Genomic DNA, 20,698 nt, shown 5'->3' with positions numbered 1-20,698 from the left:
TCGGCATTCAGCAACCATCTCTTTGTAGACACGTATCTCAAAGGTTGAGGTGATAACGAGGTTACAGCAGGAATCTGAAAGAAGGAAGATTGCTCTTCCCATCAACCAGTTGGAGATGAAAGTGGTGATGTATGTCAACCATCACTTGTCGACAACACTGAAAGACAAGCTACTGATGATCCACACAGACAACTCACCAGTGGCTTTCTACAAAAACAAGCAAGGATCCATCACTGGTCGACAATACTGAAAGACAAGCTACTGATGATCCACATAGACAACTCACCAGTGGCTTTCTACATAAACAAGTAAGGGTCAATGAGATCGCCATCTCTACTACACCTGGTGTTTCAACTCTACAACACGGTCGACAGTCTGATTCTCCAAATGTGGGTATGCGATGGGATTTTCTTGGGAGAAATCAGCTGCCAGGTCAACCGGATTGACAATTCCACATACCTACACTATCTTCAATCCCTGGACCCCATGATACTCAAGATTCATCATTATGTTCAGTCAGATCATTGAAGATATACATCGCACGTACCAAGTCTAGAAGGCAACGTTTCAAGCGCCTGTTTATGCCTATATCTACTGAGACACTTGCGGAAGTATCCTGCAACACTATCTCAGTGTGGATCAGAGCTGTTACATTGAGAGCCAATAAAGCAGCAGGATTGGAACCTCCGTGAGCCTCCAACCCACATGAAGTTATAGCCTTGGCCTCTGCTCTAGCGCCACATGGGAATTGCTCACTATCAAGTGTAATGGAGGGCTGCTTTTGGAAGTCAAACACAGTGTTTGCCAACCACTACCTACGAGACATAGCCCACGGAGGACGTCTCTGGCATTCATCAGTTTGGGCTTCTTATTGTTGCTCAGCAACTAACAGTTCTACAAAGGCGCTGAGTTCACTCACCTGTTTTATCACGTGACTTGTGGAAGCCAGACGTTCTGCGGAGTCCTTTAAACAGACTAGCATGAGTGATCATGACCCTGTACTTGTAATGAAGATACTTGCACATGAAGAAGGGTCGTAACTATTCTTGATTACAGTATCTCGACAATTAGTTGCATCAGAAACTAGCAGGATGCTAGTTACTTTCGATGTCAGACATTCCAGTCAGCAAAACCTTCGGCTGAAGATAAGTTTGACTGGATGTGATCCCCCAGAATCTACAATGAATATTAGAAGAGCAGGACCATATTATTGCCATTAGTTCCCATTTGGGGGGGTGGGGGGAATTATTGGACGTAATTTTGACAGCCAGCAGAATCCAGCATGGTCTGACCCACCGCCGTTTCCGTCAGATTCTGTAAGCAATTAGCATGAGTCAGGATAAGGAAAAATACATGCATGTAATTTACTAAATACAATTGATATTTTATACTTATCCTGACTCATGATGAAAGCCCTCCAAGTCGCCACTGGAGAGTGACAAGCATGGCCGGTCACGTGGCCTAGGGCGCGGGAAAAGGGAGGCTACACATAGGTGAGTGTATTTTACGTCCGCTTCTTTCTAGAAGGGAACTTCAAGGGATTTTCAGGTGTTCCACTACCTTCGCCAGGAAAGAGGAGATAAGCAATTAGCATGAGTCAGGATAAGTATAAAATATCAATTTTATTCAGAAAATTACATATATGTGATTAGATGAAATTCTGCCAATCTTTCACCAACATCATGTGTTGTTACAGGAGGAGCTGGAGAAAGACACACGAGTCCGATGGTTTATCACGTTTTATGCTGCCTGGTCCCCAAATTGTATGCAGTTTGCACCATCTTTCTCTGAAGTGTCAGCTGAGTTAGTATTATTGTATACCTTTACTGTAAAGGCCAAATCTAAGACTCTAACTTGTGGAGAAATGGCTAATTTTATGTTTTGGTTGCATTATTGTTTCAGGTCAACATCCATATCATCACCATCACATCTGTTAACATATCTTGAACTAATGCTTCATGCTTCATCTTGCAAATGACCAAACGTGATTTATTTCTGAAAGCCAGACAGGGTTAAGTAATCCATGTAAACATGAACACATGGCTACAGGTAAACCTGACTGACTTTCTGGATTTAAGATTTAAACAAATTGTAATTACTAAGATAATATATTTCATGAGATCATGATTTGTGTGGGGTTTTATACTACAAAATGTTGTGTGTTGAAACATGCAAGTACAAACAGAATATCACTCCTTGTTGCAGATACTCACTAAATAATCTGAAGTTTGGTAAAATTGATGTCTCAAGATATCCTGCTGTAGCTGAGAAGTAAGTGGAAATGGAGGCAGCTGAATATTATAGTATTATTTAGACATGCCAACTGACTCTAATAAGTTATCCTTTGCTTGACAGCACCAGTAATTCATAGTTATCTGCCTTTTTGTAAATAACGAATGTGATATATTTGATAATTTCAGCAGTCTGTGTAAACTTAGACTCAGTATTATTCGTTACTCTCCTCTGCTGTGTCTAACAAACCCTAGTAGGAGGTCATATGAGGTACCCTTTGCAGTGTTCATTCTAGGCCGCATCCTTGTGCCATTCACACCCTGAAAGTTTATATGGCACACTTCGAAAATACTGGCGGGCCATGTTGGCACACTCAAGACATTAACATAAATCTGAAAAGCACTTAGAGTTTGTTTTCAAGTGTCAACTCACTCAAAACGCAGGTTTAGTTTAACAGTAAAAAAATGGGCTATCTCTTCTCACTCAAGCAAGCTGTTAGTGTTTTGAGTCCCAAGAACTCTACAGATCAATTTTAATTACAAGCTGTTTCAAACGACAGTACGAAGCCTTCAAGTCTGTCGGTCTAAGTAAACTTAGTCTCAGTGTTATTCATTACACTCCACCACTGAGTCTAACAAACCCTAGTAGAAGGTTGCATCGGTAGCCTTTGAGCGACCTGTGACAACCCAATCAAATGCGAGACAGTCAAATAGATTTAACCAATCAGACAACTGTTACTACTTAGGGATCGGAGGGACTTACAAAATATTCAGGTCACTGACACAGATCTCTCCACAAACAAAAATCCTCATATGGCACAGTTAATTGACCTGCAGTATATACGCTTTGGGGTTTCTGTTGACATTGATACCATTAGCTAATATTTCTGCAAGATTCCATCCTTGAACAGTGACTGTTTACTCACCTTTGTCATGGTTGTAAAGTGTGCCATGTGCATCACCCGGAAACAAGCGTACGCTAAAAGGTGTTCAAAATCGTTCAGGTACAAATCTTTTCAAGATAAAAATTTCAAAAGGTATGTGTGAATGTCCATTTTTGCGATTTGGTAACCTGATTGGTCAGTCTCAAAGGTTACCTGTCACGACCTCCCACAAGGTTTTGTTAGACTTAGTAGTGGAGTGTAACGAAAAGTACTAAGGCAAAGTTAACTTAGCTGACAAATCCGTGTTCTGAAGAATCTGATGCGCTTTGTAAAACAGTTTCCAATTAGTTGGTTTCTTTGAGAGATCCGACCCTGATTTCTCGGAACAAACTTAGGTCTGTGTTTTGACTTAAGTTTTTGCTCAAATTTGAGAAAATGCAGTAACAGGCATTTTCCAGAATGCATGGAAATTGGTATCAAACTCAAACTTAGTGGACAATCTGAGTTTGATGGACAGATTCCTTTAATTGTTTGGACTTTTTTATTTAAATGAATGCAGTTTAATAAAAATTTATCTGTTTCAAATTGTCAAACTCGGTTTGAGATATGAGTGAAAACTTTGTTTTGAGAAATTTGGACCTGATCAGGTTGCCAGCAGCACCTTTGTGCTTAGGTTGCAGTGGGGGCACACCTGCTGTCAAAATCTCTTGTTTGTTCTGAAAAAGCGAAAAGCTTGTCATGATGACATCTAATTTAATTCAACAACACTACTATATATACAAAATAAGATGTATTCATTCTATGAATCATGTTAGTTGTAATCATTCACTACTAATTCTGTTATGTTGTCATAGCATTCCTGTTAGCTACTGGTATCATGTTGTCATAGCATTGTGACGTCATAAGCATTGTGAGGTCATGGGCAGAGTTAACAGTTAACCCCCTGGGTACAGAGTTTTTTTTCAGGCGCACATTGTCGTAAGGTTTGAAAAGTGAACGTTGTGCGAGATTTGCGCTCGCGTGGTCCTGGATCGGCTATAATATTGCACAGAAATGTAGAATGTTTAATTTCGTATCCATTGGTATAAATATAACTGTGGCTACCTCAGGGCTTTGAGAAATAGACACTGCTAAAAGTTGTCCAAAACTTTTGTGTGTGTTGAAAAACAGTAAATTTCTCCATTTTTTATCATGCACCAATAAAAGCACTCTGCTAAGATTTTTTTAATTTGGCATCTTTACGGAAAATGTGAGCGAGGAAAATACAGCTTCATATCTGAACGACATAAGTGTATATGAAATGGATGTATGTGCTAATGCATAATGCCATACTCATGAAATAAAAAAAATGACCTGCAATAAATGTGAAATATTGATTTTCTTCTATGACGTCAAACGTCGACAGAGAGGTCATGCAGGTATAAAGATAAGGGGGCATAACTCCGCTATGGTTTACATTAGGTCAATGTAACTCAGATCACATGGAGAGCATTTGGTGTGGATACGGACATATTTTCGTTATGTTTTGTTCACAGTAAACCAAACTATTCCAATACAAAGTTTCCCAATGTGAGAGGATACCTTTTGGTAGTTTCACAATTTGTAAGAAAAGATGCTAATGTACTACATCAAAAAGCAGGTAATAGCGATTTGGATGTCCCTATCCGATACATAATGTAGTTCTTAGATTCCCATCTTCTCCTGTTTGTGTACATGTATTTTGATTAATTTTGCATCATTATTAACGGAGAAACATTGAATATTCATTTAGGAAATAGTCTTTTGTTCTTATGATTATGAAATTATTTCACTTCATAAGTATGCAAGTCAGAAGTATTAGAAAATGGATGTAAGGCTTGTCCAAATTAAGACATGACCTGGTTTATATATTTTTAACAATTTTCGTATGAATATTGTTTGAGTTAGATATTCTGCCATCAGATATACGAGGGGATGTCAATAAGTTTTGAACCTTGCATAGAAAAACACAAAATATTGGTATGAACCACATTTATTTTTCAACATAGTCCCTATGTGAGTCAAGACACTTGTTCCATCTTTTCTGCCAGGCGCTGATGCCATCTCTGTAGAAGGCACCATTTTGGTCCTCAAACCAAGCCTCAGTAGCAGCAATAAGCTCATTATCATCCTGAAATCTACGACCACGCAAGTGTTTCTTGAGATTTGGGAACAGATGGTAAACACTTGGTACCAGGTCTGGAGAGTAGGGGGGATGTGGCAAGATTTTGTACCTGCATTCCTGGACAGCAGCGGCTGCAACGCAAGAGGTGTGTACTGGAGCATTGTCTTGATGTAGAAGAATACCACGTCTGATCTTGCCCCGGCGCTTCTCCTTGATTGACTGTTGCACTTGCCTCAAAAAAGTTAGCATAATAGTCCCCATTCATTGTTCTACCTTTTGGTAAGTAATCTATGTGGATGACGCCTTTGCTATCGCAGAAGACTGTCACCATTACCTTCTGCACTGATCTGGAGGCTTTGAACTTTTTGTTCCTGGGAGAAGTGACATGTTTCCATTCCATGGATTCTTGTTTGCTCTCAGGATCATAGTGGTGGATCCAGGTTTCATCACAGGTTACTAGCCTAAAGTGAAAATCTTCTGGATTCTTGTTGTATCTGGTTAGCATGGAGTTGCTTATGGTGACCCTTGTTTGCTTCATTTCATCTGTAAGCATTCTTGGCACCCATCTTGCGCACACCTTAGACATGACGAGATGTTCATGAAGAATTGTCTCGATGGATCCGTGTGAAATATGCCTGTGGTCTCCTCTAACTCATGGAGTGTGATTCGACGACTTTCCAGCACAAGTCTATGCACTCTGTCAATCTTTTCCTGACTAGTGCTTGTTGTTGGGCGACCTGGACGGGGGTCATCTTCAAGACTCTCCCTACCATGCTTAAATTCATTAACCCATTGTTTGATGGTAGCATCTTCAATGTTCCTCGCCGACTTTCCTACAAGAACTAGAAACTTAATTACTGCTCTATACTCAATTTTCTGAGGGGGGTCTCTTTCTGTCAATGTGAACTGTTCAATAACTTCTGAGAGTAGGATACCAAAACTTATATATCACATCAGCTACACCCCAAGGTTCAATGTCGTACCATAGGCTGTGACACCTGGGTATGAAAAATGCTCAAGGCTCAAAACTTATTGACATCCCCTCGTATTTTAATGGAATATGAATTGCCTTTATTATCGAAAAAAATGATAATGCATCATTCTTGACAATAAAAACGACATAAACCAATACAGTGAACAAGACAGTTCCTTTAAATATTTGTACCTCTACGTTTCATAAGATGTACAAATCATTTTCATTAATATTATCAGTTTTATTTATAAGTTGGAATTAAATCGCTATTTATTAACCTGTTCATATGAAACTGTAATATTTGTCCCAGCATATTGAATATTGTACATCACAGGAACTAAAGCACATGTTGCAGTAATGGCTACGTATGATCTTCCAACATTTGTGTAGAGGCACAAAATGTGGTTTAGTACACTTTCTGAGTCAGTTTCCCATGTAAACATTATTCAAACAATCAAAAGCATTCAAAGAATAAAAACGCATACTTTATATCCACATATGATATGGTGTTGAACATAGATATATGTAGATACTGAAGTCAGTTTCATTAAAAAATATCTGAACAATATGCAAAATATACATCACAATACTAAAAGTGCAGTCGGGAATGATATGGGCATTTTGTTTACTCTTGTTCAACCAACCTTCACCTCAAAGAAATTGCCTAACATGTGCAACAATGTTGACGTGTGACATCACTACCGATGACCCATTTCTTTCAAAATGGCACAGGATTTTGCGAGGATGTTTTCCTTGTTTCAGGGATCTTTTGTACATAAATGTGAGATGTAAGTAATCAGAATTATTCTGACTATCTGTGTATTGTTATATGTTTTTATTGTTTACATTGTAAATGACGGAAGAAGCTGGAAATGCCGATAAGTACCGTTGTCGTTCTGCGTGATTTTGCGTCAGTCATGGCATCAAGCTGCACTAAAAGTTTGACAGTTTCTTATGAATTACCAAATTATTTCACTGTATCTGTTTTTAGTTTGCTATTTCTTGCTACGATACTCTTCCCCTGAATATATTTGGCGTATTGAGCCATTGTAAGCAATGATTAGATGGCTGGATGTTGGAAAATTTCCGAAAATGCTACGCAGTGTAAAATTGGAATTTTTCCTTTGTTTACATTTCAATCAAGCGCTGTCTTTCGAGCACAGCGTCCTTTTTCATACCAATTATCTTTCATTTCGTTTTACCTAGACAGTTGGTATTGGTGACAAAGACCATTTGTAATTTGATCCTAAGATGTGTGGGGAATTCAGTGATGCATTTGTCGCAGCTGACTATGAAATATGCGTGATGTAAAAGGTGTCTTAATACCGGCCTTCTCAAAACGTGATTTTGTAAACACTATCCAATATGGCGGAAAGCGCACTTCGGCATTCGTGTAAGTGTATTTTCGAAAACATCCCAACCGATTCTGGGTTCATCGGCGACGTTTCAGAATTATCATTACTGGTTACATGAAAACTTGATATCAGTGATCATTAATATGATATTTTTTAAATTTATTACTCCCAGTAATTATCAGATTTTCACATTTCAAAACATACTGCAAATAACGCTGTGAATCTCGATTTTGTACAGTTTGGAAAATGATGACATTTACGATGAAACCTATTTTGAAAGGCAATTTTAAGCACTTTAGCTTGGTCCGAGATAATAGAGGATGTTATCAAGTAACAGGGAATTTTCCGCAGAATCCAGAACTGTTAAGTATTTATATATGCGTGGTATATTGAGAATTTTATTGGACTTAAAAGTGAGGGGTGTAGAGGAAGGACATATATGTCCCTGTGGCATCCAGGGGGTTAAGCCTTACTGTTCAGTTCAGCTCAACCTGATGAGGAGGCCAGGATAAGCCCTGAAACTTCTTGAAAATAAAGTCAAGAAGTTGCTATCCATAAAATTTGTCCTGTATTGCATCTTTTGTTCACGAATTTGGAACAAAATTGAAATTATTCTGTCACTTCAAAAAGCAGAGCTTTCGGAGTTAAATTCTACCTAAATGTACTGCAGGTAATGTTTCAGATCAAACTGTTTGACGTGTGTACATATTTGTATGAAAAGATCATATCATGTGACTCAGTCCGTGGCTCCATACAGCTTTTAGATATTGCACTAGTGCAACCTGAACTGCAAAATGTACCTCATATTTATGGCCACTTTTACCTACTTGCACACTGCCTATGTTCGTATTTTTCTGTTAAAACAGACTTCATATGGGAAACAGATTGATGATCCAGACTATCATACCAGACCCAGAATAAGTTTGTTGTAGTGATGTTGTGAATATGGAATATCAAAACTACAAGTGACAGATAATTAATTGTTGAGCATGAGGTGCAACCTGTGTTAGTCTGTGGCATCAAGGTAATCATGTAAGGTGGCACCAGAGACAAATAGATTTCTTTTTCCTAATACTTAGCTCTGCAGTGAGTGGTTTTTGTTGTCCATTTTGGAGCTATTACACTTAGATTTAAATTTGGAATTGTTCATTGCCATATGTATGTAGCAAAGACATATCTCAAATGTTTCCAGATCCTAAACGAACGAGTGCTCAGTCATTGGCATTTTGTTATTCAAAGAAGACTGTTCTTGACATTTCTTATTTTATGATGGTTTACGCTATTGAACACTAGATAATTGGAATAGATTCATTTCATATTGTGACCAAACCCAGGAAAAGATAATGAGGTAGGATAATTTCTTTTTACAGAATATGTGGCCTGTTTACTTTCACCAGAGACAATATAACTTATTACATGTATGTAGTTTCTTTTTTCATCAAATGATAACATTTTCTGGTAAATATACTGTTACTGCAGCAACATAAATGACATTAGTCATGTGTTTTACCCTCACTTCACCTGAAGAAGAGACTAGAATCTGTCTCGAAACGTTGTGACCTTGTATAATAAAGAAGTTGAACCATAAAGCACTTTTAGTTTGATTCCTCCAACTTCTAAATGCCTTTGAAACAACAATTAGTCATGTGTGATTCAAAATAATTCACCAAACAAAGAGGTAATGTTGAAAACAAAAATAGTTCATCACCCATTTGTATTTGATGTACATTTTAGCAAGATATTATAAAGAAATAAGATACAGAAAATAATATGAAACATCTATCCATATATTTTATGGTATACATGTAGTTGTATCAAAGAATTGTGTAAAATTGTCAGTTTTCCACATAACTGAAAGACATTAATTAAAATTTTCTTATTTACATGTTGCTATTGCATTGACAGATCCTGAGTGTCCATGACTATTTGGGAGAGAAAAATACTTGTCATATTAAAAATATCAATTAACATATGAAAATATATGAAAAGATTTAAAGTTGTAACCAGCTATGAAACATAAATCATTGACAAATCTATCATAATTATTCAGCAAGAACATTAATTTATTGTATAAAGTTATAAATGTAATTCAACTTGTTCTGAAGTGAGTCATATAATTTTTGCATACATGTAATATGAACGCAATATTTATTAAATCGTCCCTGATTTCATGTGAAACTATAACTGAAAATATATTTTCATTTATAAAACATGTATCTTGCAGTTGCTACTACACTACATCGTCACAAAAAGAAAAGCATGAATATTATTTTGAAACACAAATGACATGCCAATATCCGTGCACCTGTTGTTGAGGCTGATGTTTGTGAACGTTTTTTGTGTCGAATCATGTGAAGAAAAAAGAACAAGCTAGGATCAACATGCATCACAATTATATCTTTGCTATCTTTATATTAAGTGGACAATAAAGTAATGTGCCTAATATGAACAAAAATTCAAATAAAAGATACTGAAAAATTTGCATCGGTAGTGTTAATTGACTACTGTTTCCAGGTCAGGGGTTAGACTGGTGCGAATCATATAGACAAAAAAACACTAAGAAATTGCTATGAGCTCTCATTATTTATTTTAAACAGTTATTTGTGCTAAATTTGGACGAAATATCTACAACTTTTCTGTTAGTAGTAGTAACGAATGAATTTCATCAGGCAATCCCCCTCTCTGACATCACATCTGGTGACCTTTGCACTTACTAGAAAACAAGTGTAATGATCTAAATTTTCATCTTTCTCTTGTCATACTAAACGGAAAATGATAAATGTAACACTTGTAGAATGACAAATTCTCCCTTTTTCGGCAGGTCTTTCACAGAAGAGTTCTGTAAACTTTCTTCAAACCAAAATAGCTATATTCGGAGTTGGATGAAGTGCACCATGTTTGTTTTTTGTACGTGTAGCACGATCTTACACCGGCCTTTTGCGGGTTGGTGAAAAAATTATTGAACCATAACACTTGAAATTAGCAGTCATGAGTGTTTATAAATCCTGTATTTTATTCTGCTATTTTCATGACATGACACGTTTAAATAAACGTAATAGTGCCATTTCAGTAAGACCTGTGATGACATCGAAAATATGATTTGTTTACGACGAATGTTTTCGATTATTTTTTGTCAGAATTAATTTTTAATTTGTCGTTGTGCGATACAAATATACGAAATTATAGTCAGATACTTATGAAATATCAGTAATAAGAATATTGAAATCGGTTTGCGCAAATTGGACAAGTTGTTTGGTTCCTAATATAAAACATATCCAGCTGTCAATCGAGTAATTCTGATAAATTCAGGAAAATTTACTGTATTTATGTTTGTCTTGTAATTAACCTCTGTACGTTTCAAATTATCAGGATATTTTTTGATTGTTGATTTTTCTATTTAGTATTAATGAGCCGAATATTTTTTCAGTTGTTCCTTATTTTGTGATACACCGACTGTTTGAAATTACCCACCCATTTATCAACGCCTTATCAGTCCTTCCTGGGTTCCATGGCAAATTTTTATGAATTCCGCAGCAAATTTAAGCAAATTCTGCACCCTATCTTTCAATATTCTGCAAAACATTCTGCGGTTAAAACATTTAGGAAAAACAACAAAAACATTGTACAGACCTTCATTGTTTTATTCTCAAACACAGATATAATGTTAAGTCGGCAGTACACATCACATCTTGAGTAAGCACCCACATCTTTTTCTGTGTTTGAGAATTAAACTTTCACTGAAAGTTATTTCTCTCCTCTCATTTGTAGCTTAGGTGCAGACCAACAACGTCCTGTTTCATGCAAATAACAATTTTACATTTAAACTAAATCTGCAACAATTTCAAATTTCAAAATGATCAATTTTGAGAACGTAATTGCAGTGTCAAGTTCATGTAATATTATTTGAAAGATGCGGAAAACTTGCTTTGTTAACAAAGTATCTTTAATCATGATTATTTTGAAAATGTTGTCACAGTAAATATGTCAGTTCGTTTTATATATAACCGATCCTACTTTTGACATTATTTCTACTTTTCATTTTGGCTCTCAGTCCGTTTTCACTCAGTTTTTAAAATGAGCAAATTCCACGGCAGAAAAGTGGCAAATTCTGCACAGATTCTGCAAGAAAACGGTTTTGCCGCGGACCAGATGATTTTCTGCATGGAAAGATAAATTCCGTGATTTTTTCTGCAACTGTGGAATCCAGGAGGGACTGCCTTAAGCTGAAATTAATTCAGCAGGCTAAAGGTTATTTCTCAAAATCAACTGAGTGAGTGAGTTTAGTTTTACGCCGCGCCCAGCAATATTCCAGCTATATTGCAGTGGTCTGTAAATAATCGAGTCTGGACCAGGCAATCCAGTGATCAACAACATGAGCATCGATCTGCGCAATTGGGAACCGATGACATGTGTCAACCAAGTCAGCGAGCCTGACCACCCGATCCCATTAGTCGCCTCTTATGACAAGCATAGTCACCTTTTATGGCAACAAAATCAACTGAAACACTGAACACTTGTTACACTTAATAGTTTCCTCAACAGTCAGAAAAGTATATTGTCCTCAACCTTCCTGGGTGTCACTTTTCCTTCAACTTGTACTTTTAAATACTATTGCAGTGTAGTTTTTTAAGTTCATTTTGAATTAATTCTAACTTTTAAATAAATTCTGAACAAATCCTGGTTTCATATCTCTCGTTCAAATTGTTGACCACACCTGCATTGGACGTCAAATATTGTATACATGTAAACCTCGATTGAGTAACTACTAAGTATTGTATGTGAAACAAGTCACAGCAATTTGACATGACTCACACTGTTTTCTAAATGGCTTGTATCACTGAAGATAGGTGGGCCATGGGCCCACTTTTTCTTAAGGCTAGAATGAACACTGCCTTTTGAGATTGACCAATCAGAACACAGCTTACCAAATCGCATAAGTGGACATTTGCAAATACCGTTGGAACTTTCACCTCGCAAAGGGTTTTTACCCAAGCGATTCTGAATGCGATTTTCTGTATGATCGCCTCCAGGTGATGCACATGGAACATGCTACAACAGTGAGTAAGCAGTTGCTACAGTCACTGAAAATAGCTATTTTGCCAATATTCAAGGATGTCAACTCGCGGAAATATTGGTTAATGGTAGCCATTTCACCAGGAGGCCATAAGCCTATATACTGCAGGTCAAATACCTGTGTTTTATGCAGATTTTTCTTTGTTGAGTAGGTGTCAGTCACCTCACATTTGATTAGATGGTCATAGGTCACAGAAAAGGTTACATCCTACTATAGTCCATTTGGCTCAAAAGTAGTCTGTCGTACAGACCCTGAAGTATACATATCCGAGAAAGCCCATGCAAGTCTAGAAAATGTGGCAAGTCTAGATTTCCATAGCTTCATCTAGCTCAAAAGCAGACTGATGAATTATAGTGTAACTTGAAAACTGATAAACATAACATACTCAATGAAATGGGGATCATGATCAAAACATCATACCAACTCTGTGAAGTTTTTGGAGAATTTTTGTCCTAATAATAAAAAAGTTGTTTAACAAACTATTAATGAAATATTGACAGTTTACTGTTTATTACTAGAGAGGAGTGCAACAAAAGGTAGAGCCAGGTGTTCGATAAGCATGTGCTCAAATGTTGAGAAAGTTATTTATTTATTAACCTGTGCTGTACTGTCTCCATCCTTTCTCACACACCTTGCTGTCCCTTTCTCTGCACTCCCCCCTCGTAACAAATTGTGAACTGAGTCAATATTATAATGATAGTTTGTTAAACAACTTTTTTATTTTAAGGAAAAATATGCTGCAAAACATCACAGTGTTGATGTGATGTTCTGATTAGGATTTCATTGAGTATGTTATGTTTATTAGTTTTCGAGCTAGACTGCATTTCTTTAGTCCACTTTTAAGTCAAACGGACTGTAGGGTCTGTTAGACTCAGTATAGGAGTGTAACAAATAATACTGAGACTAAATTTACTTAGACTGACAGTTTCAGAAGTTTACAGCAGGAACGTATTAGGAGTCTAAGGATGAATACGGATACCGCTTCGAAAACTTCAAACCATGTTAAAGTTGTGAAATATTAAAGAAGTGATCCTCCTTGGGGTACTCATAGGTTTTAGAATGTCCATTTTAAAATCCCACAACAGTTGTAGCTATATTTTCTTATCAAATATTTATAAAACAAAAAGACTTGTGTTGTCTTGTTCGGCCATTGCTACAGGGTTGTATGTTGCCCCAGCAGCCAAGAACAGGTAACTGTCAACCTCGTGACTCTCTTTTGTCCTAATGTTGTACTATGTGACAGACTCGCTGTCATGGTTCATTGGAGACTTAAGGTGGATTTTACCAGTATGGTGATGACAAGACTTTATGGATTAACATCTCTGTTTTGACAATGGCGATGTTTCGGTATAAATTCTTTTACTGTTTTCATGCATTTGACGAGTTTCTACAAAGATGAGTGAAAAAACGCAAATACTGTATGTTTGGTTTCTTTCTTTTTTTGCACAGATGATAGGTAGAAACGTATTCTTCGTTTTTCATTCATAATTTGTCGTGACTTTGCTGGTGGGTACCTCTCAGATTTAGCAGATTTTCATGGTTAGCTTGCAGTCTTCCACATTTAGGTGAGATTGTTTCTACTAGCCTAGTAATTATTATATTCAACAAATATTTATTCCATGCCCATTTTCTAGTATTCATTGAAATACTGGTAAGTTATGCTTTGAATGATTAGCGGGCGCTGTCGTAGGTATTATTCATTTAGGTATTTGCGCAAGTTTTAGTATGAATCAAATCGGTTGTGTCATTTCAGTGCTTTGCATGTTACCATGTTCGGTTTGATAGTCTTGTCATGTGTCTCTTTTTATGTATGATACTTTATATATACACAATGTACTGGCTATATATTATAGCTTGACTCTCTTCTCTTTGCTGTTCATTACGTGCAATGCAGTCCAACCCCCTCAGTATCTGCATGCTGTGTGTCTCCGGTGTTTTGCTGTGAAAGCCCAATGACTAGGCATGCACTATTTGCCTGGCTTTCTTGCCTAGGTCCCAGAAGAGCCAACAGTGTGCTTCACAGTGTCTGTGACATTAAGGCTCAGGACCAATCCTCTAAGAAGTCATCAAAGCACAAAAGATCAGACAGTGCTTCTTCGCTTATCCCCTGCCTCTGGACTATTTGAAGGGACAAACAGTCAAAGATGACATTATTTCCTCCCCCTCATCTATCCCCCTTCACCACATATTGTCGCTGCACCAGCACCTTTAACCGTGACTGATCTATCAAATTCATAGCAGCAATAAATATCCTCACCCAAATCCGGTAGATAGCGTGGCCACTGTCTGGAATCACCTCCAAGCGAGCAGAATTCCTGCACCAGTTGCAGACTCAATTCTGACTTCATGCATGGATTCGCTTAATGTTCAGTATGAGCATATAAGGAACTGCTGTGCATGCTGGTATTTTGACAGGGGGATTCTTGATCCCTTTTCTGCAGATTTAGTCAGTATAGTTCCTACTGTGTAGGTTAAAAGCCAGTCTCTCCACTTCATCTGTTACGGGTTACTTCAAGGCTATTTCATATTTCTGTTGATGGTTCACATCTTGGACAGCACCCTGTGGTGTAGCACTTTTTAGCAGATGTGCTGCCTTAGTCCCATGTTGGACGTGCTGGACATTCTTGATTGGTTGTCCAGTCCTCTGTTTTACTATCTGTTTCACTAGCTCTTTCATTCCAGCTTTTGAGTTGGAAGGCAGTTTTTCTAGTTGCCGTATTGTCCGGTTCCTCTCGTCAATATGTCCCAGAATTCCGTAAGAGTCTTAAGGCTTATTTGGAGTCTGCCAAGCAGGTTCATCTGTAATTACCAACTCAACAGACACTCTTGCCAGTGTGCTCAGTTTGGTCAGACAGTTGTCAACACTGAGCAGGGTTGAAACTCTCTTGCCGATTGAGTTTTGGGGTTGTTGTTTTTTTTTTAAGTCTCATACTTGCCTTATATGCTCTTAAGCTCAGCATTTGTTCGTCTTTGATCCTAGGCCATGCTCTTGTCTGATTGGCATCAAAAGTCAAATGACTGGGCAAATGTGTTTTCTATCTCTGGTAGATTTAGGAATTCCACTTGCAGTTGGGTGCATTTGCCAGACAGAATGCCACTCCTGACTCTTATCACTGGAAGTTTCATGGTTATAAGTATCCCAAGGAGGATCTCTTCTGTAAAGAAGAATCCAATGCAGTTTTTTTCAAATTATACAATATATAAAACTCATCTTATCTCATTTTGTGCACTCTTCCTTGATTTTATGACCATGGTGTTGACTAAAAATGAAATGAGTATTTTGTGCCTGCCACACTTTAAGAACATGGTGTGTACTCCATTCACTTTCCCCTTTTATTGAAGCTTATCATGAAAACATCAAGGAATTCAAATTCTTATTTCAGTGACTGTTTAATGCAGATCATAATATTTTTTTTTTTTTTATCTTTTATAGGTTTAAGATTGACCATAGTGCTTGGTCCAGACAGCTTCCTACGATTATTTTCTTTGAGGATGGCAAAGAAAAGACAAGAAGGCCATTATGTACCAAACATCATACACTTAAGTTTGCTTTAACAAAGGTGAGTGTATTTCTGTCAATTCAATGTGATGATACTTGTACCATGCTGATAAGAATATAAAAAAGGAAAGGCACATTTCAAAAAACAGGCTTGTTAAACAGAATACTTCTATGGGTGCGTTTTGTCAACATTGCCAGTTTGGTTGATTTTAGGTCACCTAAAAGTATGCCTGCTTGTCAGTCTACTTCTTTGACTGGCATTTCTTGTCAGTTGCTGGGATTTACAAATATCTTCTACTTGACTATGAAAAATAAGTCATCCCCGGCATGTAATACAGTCGCCACCTCATCTGTCCGCCCGTCCGTCTGTAGTCATTTTGTTTCCAGAGCATAACTCAGAAACCGTTCAATATTTTTCGACCAAACTTGATAGATATAGTAATCTCAGCCTATGGTTGTGCCTTATGCTATTTACAGATTTTTGGCATTTATATTTTTTTTTGTTTTTCCATGGAACATTTTGGTGTTAGTCTTATGGTGGGGAACTCAAAAACCGTTCAATATTTTTCTGCAAAACGTGGTAGATATATCAATCAGAACGTAAAGTGGTGCCTTTTGCCATTTCCAGGTTTGGTGATTTATCAGTTTCCATAGAAGCGTTTTGTACTTAGTCTCAAAAGTGAGAGGTGTGTTTTGTTTCCGGAGCAGAACTCAAAAACTTCTTAATTTCTGTCAGTGTTACTTGGTAGATATGTGTGGCAGACCTCAAAGTGGTACCTTTTGCTAGTTACAGGTTTTTATGATGTATTATTTTCTCGGTTCCATGAACATGTTGCTGATTTCGTTTCTTAGTCTCAAAATGGAGGGGTGGGCTTCAATCCCAGAGCACAACTCGAAAACCATTTCATATCTTTCAACAGATCTTGGCAGATATATGAAATTGTGACTTTGCTGGTTACAGATATATGGCATTTATAATTTTCATGAATTCCATGGAAACAATTCAAACAAATGAGTAACTCTCAGATTATTTGTCCTTTCAAACATGTGGGGGCCGGGGGGATATGTCATCTTCTGATGACTCTTGTATCTTTATTGTTTCAGGAAAACTTTGTCAAAGAGTTTGAATTGAATGACGTTTATGATCAGTGCAAGAAGAATCCCTTGGTTTTGAGAAAGAAAAAGGATGATTGAGAGACCCATTTGTTGCTGTCAGCTGTCCATGGTCACTCAAGTGATATTTAGTCAACATCAACATACTCAGGTTTCTGTCATACAACAGTCTGTCCTGTAGATTTTAATATAAGACTATGGAAATATGAATGTTTTTCATTGTGGCATGTTCACCTTCTGCAGACATGAAAATATTTGGTTACATTTAAGTATATATTTTTTTTGTCCATCTGAGTGTTTGGTAAGAATCAGGGATGGGAATTTTTTGTGAATGCATGGAATTTTGTGCATTTGATTGGCTGGTGTCATTCACATGACATGTACATCTTATATTGGTTCAATTAACACAACCCCAAAGATGCAAAGCCCATTTTCCTCTTTTTCAGTCATACCCATTCCCATCCCTGACTAAATAGTGATCAGAAAGGACATGTCTTTCTCAACTTTGTCATCATGCTTTCATGGATGTAGTTACCAGAAATATTGGTTGAATTTCATGTAGGTTTGTTCATTCAAAGGAGCAGTCAGCAGTCCGGCAGTTTGAGATATTTGCTGGCCCTTGTGGCCTTCAGTAAATTATCTGTTGGTTTCTTATTTAACTTTTGTTTGTTTTTTCTTAATGTTTGAAAATCATACTTCATCTATCATGTACTTACAGTTTCACATCCTGTTATTTCAGCACTTTTCACATAGAAATATCAAAACCAGTCTTTAACAAATAAAAACTCCTCTTTGTGCCATAGGCTTCTCTAATTCATTTGCACAAACTGTATGAAACTGTGGACATTGTATTCTGTTTTGTTTTCATTGGTTTGACTTTCAAAATGGGCCTGCAGAGTTCATTCAGGGCCAGTAGATTTTAAAGACTGCAGGCCTAATGGCCATGTGGCAAATATAAGCATTGCAAACACTGGGTGCAGTGTACATGGTGGAATGGGAAGCACACTGGCCAAGTGCCTAGAGTATAAATTGTGTTGAACATGATGTTTTTGTGTTATGAAAAATGACCTTGCATTTCTGCTGAGAATCAAACTGTCTGCTTGAAGTAGCTTCTTTAGAAACAGGCCAGCAGAGTTTGTAGCCACTATGTTGTCAGTAGGAGACTGTCCCTTTATCTGTCATCACCTGAAAGCATGTTCCTAGAGTTCCTATGACTCATGGTGCTGAAACCTTGTGTATATGTCCTTAATGATTTTAGAGAGAAAAGTACTGAAAACTGAAGAATTTCTTTAATTACTTTTATACTAGATTGTTTCACTCACGATGCTGAAATTTTGGATGTACAATCCTATGAACTATGACCTCAAGGCAAACGATTGATTTTGGGTTTTCTGTTTTACTTCATGCAAATAATTAAATATTTGACAATCAAGCATTAAACATTTAGAAAACTGTGATTGTCAGAGTGAGGGTGTCTGGTGTTTTAAACTATCCTGATCACCAGTCTGAGTGGTAGTTGCAAGTGGTATTTACTACATGTTGCTCAGTAAATACTAAACATCCTGCAGGTCTTTGATGTTGAACAAAGATCACTCATCTGTCATGAGGGTCACCCAACTTGTTCTTTTTTTCTCTTTAAACTCAGAATACATATGTTCCTAAAGACACTAGATATATAAGTATTCTATTTGGTTCCGAGGATAGAGGTTTCATGGTTAATATTCTATAAAATGGCCCAAACATAATTTCAGTGGGAATTCTAGTTGGGCAGAAAATTAGTAAACACAATATACTCAGATTCACTGTGTTAAGAGTTAACAATCTGTTAAGCAGTCATTAATAGTTCAACAGATTTGTTCCAACTGGTGATACCTAAATTTGCGAAGTTAAAATCTGAATTTCATTATGACCATCAATGCTTGGTCACTCCTGTTCAAATTGTTATGTCTAGGTCTTAGGTTCTCACACACTCACGACTGATTTTCCTCAGGGTGATTCATAATTTGTTCAAATCGATTGGAAATTTAATCACTTGATCAGCATGCTGGAAGATGGTCATGGCTTGACAATAAACAAGAAGTTGTTCCCTATAAAATCAAATGCTTTGTTACCAGTTATTGGATGACTGTTTTGCATTAAAAGAAACAAAGCTATTACAGGAACCAATATCTTCTGTCTCAGGAACTCGGACTTGTGTGAAATAGGTTTAAGTTCTAGACATCATACAGTAGTCATTTAGGAGATAAACATCATGTGTTGGCCAATTTCCGGGTGTTATTGAGTATTTGAAGCACGGGAATGCATTTGGAACCGACAGCGTCAGCCGGAGGTTTCAAATGAAATATTCCCGTGCTTCAAATACTCAATAACACCCGGAAATTGGCCAACACATGATGTTTATCGACATTGTAAAGACAAAAGTAAACCAAAGGGTTTTAGTGTCTGCACTCGTTTACATCGAACACGGATACAGCAGTGAAGTGTCATCAGCTGGCCGTTTCAGCTGGTTCCCATGGTAGCATCTGGAGTTGCTCATTTGTGACGTCATTCTAACTTTCCGTCACAATATGATTTGAATGACGTCACCACTGTTGATGACACAACAAAACAATTGTTTACGTGTCAATACGCGGTGAATAGTCTTTCAGTTTCCGGGAATCTAATACCATTTAATCGTGTTTTTCAACCAATCAGATTACAGAACACAGTAACTTTTGGTTTACAATGCAGTGTTAGAAACATTGAGACACTGGTCATTTTAATGTCTGTATTTGTGCAGAAAATATATGAATAGTAATGTAAAGGGACTCTCTTATGTTAATATACGACTACACATGCAGATAATGTCCTGACACAACTTTTGTATGCATTTGCTACTTGTATAGTTGAATCCCTAACTGAAAGTTCATTGTTGAACACCACATAGAGCAGTGTTCAAACATATCAGCTGTACACAGACAGCTGAATGTCCAGTTGACTGAATCTTGAAGACCATTGTTCTGTATTGCTTTGGGAAGTTGACTTCTTGTCTGGAGAGAAAAATTAATCAGCATGCTGTATTTCATAAGCAGACGTAAATGTTCAATAATTCTGTATAACTATCCAAATAAAGATGTGTTATGTAAATATTTCCTGAAGTTAATTATTTTTTTTTGAGGTTAATTCAGGATCCCTTGAGATTTGCAGTTCCTACAAGTTGCTTCATTAGTTTATAAGTTGCTATAAGTATTAATTACACGGAACAGCCTAACAGAAGAAGCATTCAGCATTCTGAGATCCCTGGGCATTTACTGTTTTTGTCAGGATTGGTTTGGGAAATTAAACCGATCCGTTGTGGAAGAATACACAGCACTTGGGTTGTGGTCTTTCAAAATTGTGCATCAAAAGAGGAAAGGAGCCAACGCCCCTCCGAGAGAGTACATAAGT

The 20,698-nt window shown here is 37.2% G+C and overlaps 1 protein-coding gene across 1 annotated transcript in view; it reads left to right on the top strand.

The window, feature by feature from the left end:
• Nucleotides 1-20,402, top strand: part of LOC137296323 (thioredoxin-related transmembrane protein 2 homolog) — a 49,488-nt gene extending 29,086 nt beyond the window's left edge. The window contains exons 5-8 of the mRNA XM_067828097.1: nt 1,697-1,803; nt 2,206-2,271; nt 16,094-16,220; nt 17,264-20,402. Of these exons, the coding sequence (XP_067684198.1) occupies nt 1,697-1,803; nt 2,206-2,271; nt 16,094-16,220; nt 17,264-17,353 (390 nt within the window). The 3' untranslated portion in view covers nt 17,354-20,402. The remainder of the gene's footprint in view (nt 1-1,696; nt 1,804-2,205; nt 2,272-16,093; nt 16,221-17,263) is intronic.
• The last annotated feature ends 296 nt before the right edge of the window (nt 20,403-20,698 follow it).

This window comes from Haliotis asinina, chromosome 1 (genome assembly GCF_037392515.1).
Source record: "Haliotis asinina isolate JCU_RB_2024 chromosome 1, JCU_Hal_asi_v2, whole genome shotgun sequence".
Taxonomy (NCBI): Eukaryota; Metazoa; Mollusca; class Gastropoda; order Lepetellida; family Haliotidae; genus Haliotis; species Haliotis asinina.
The sequence above is the reverse complement of the archived record's forward strand: the minus strand, read 5'-3'. Positions and strand labels throughout refer to the sequence as shown.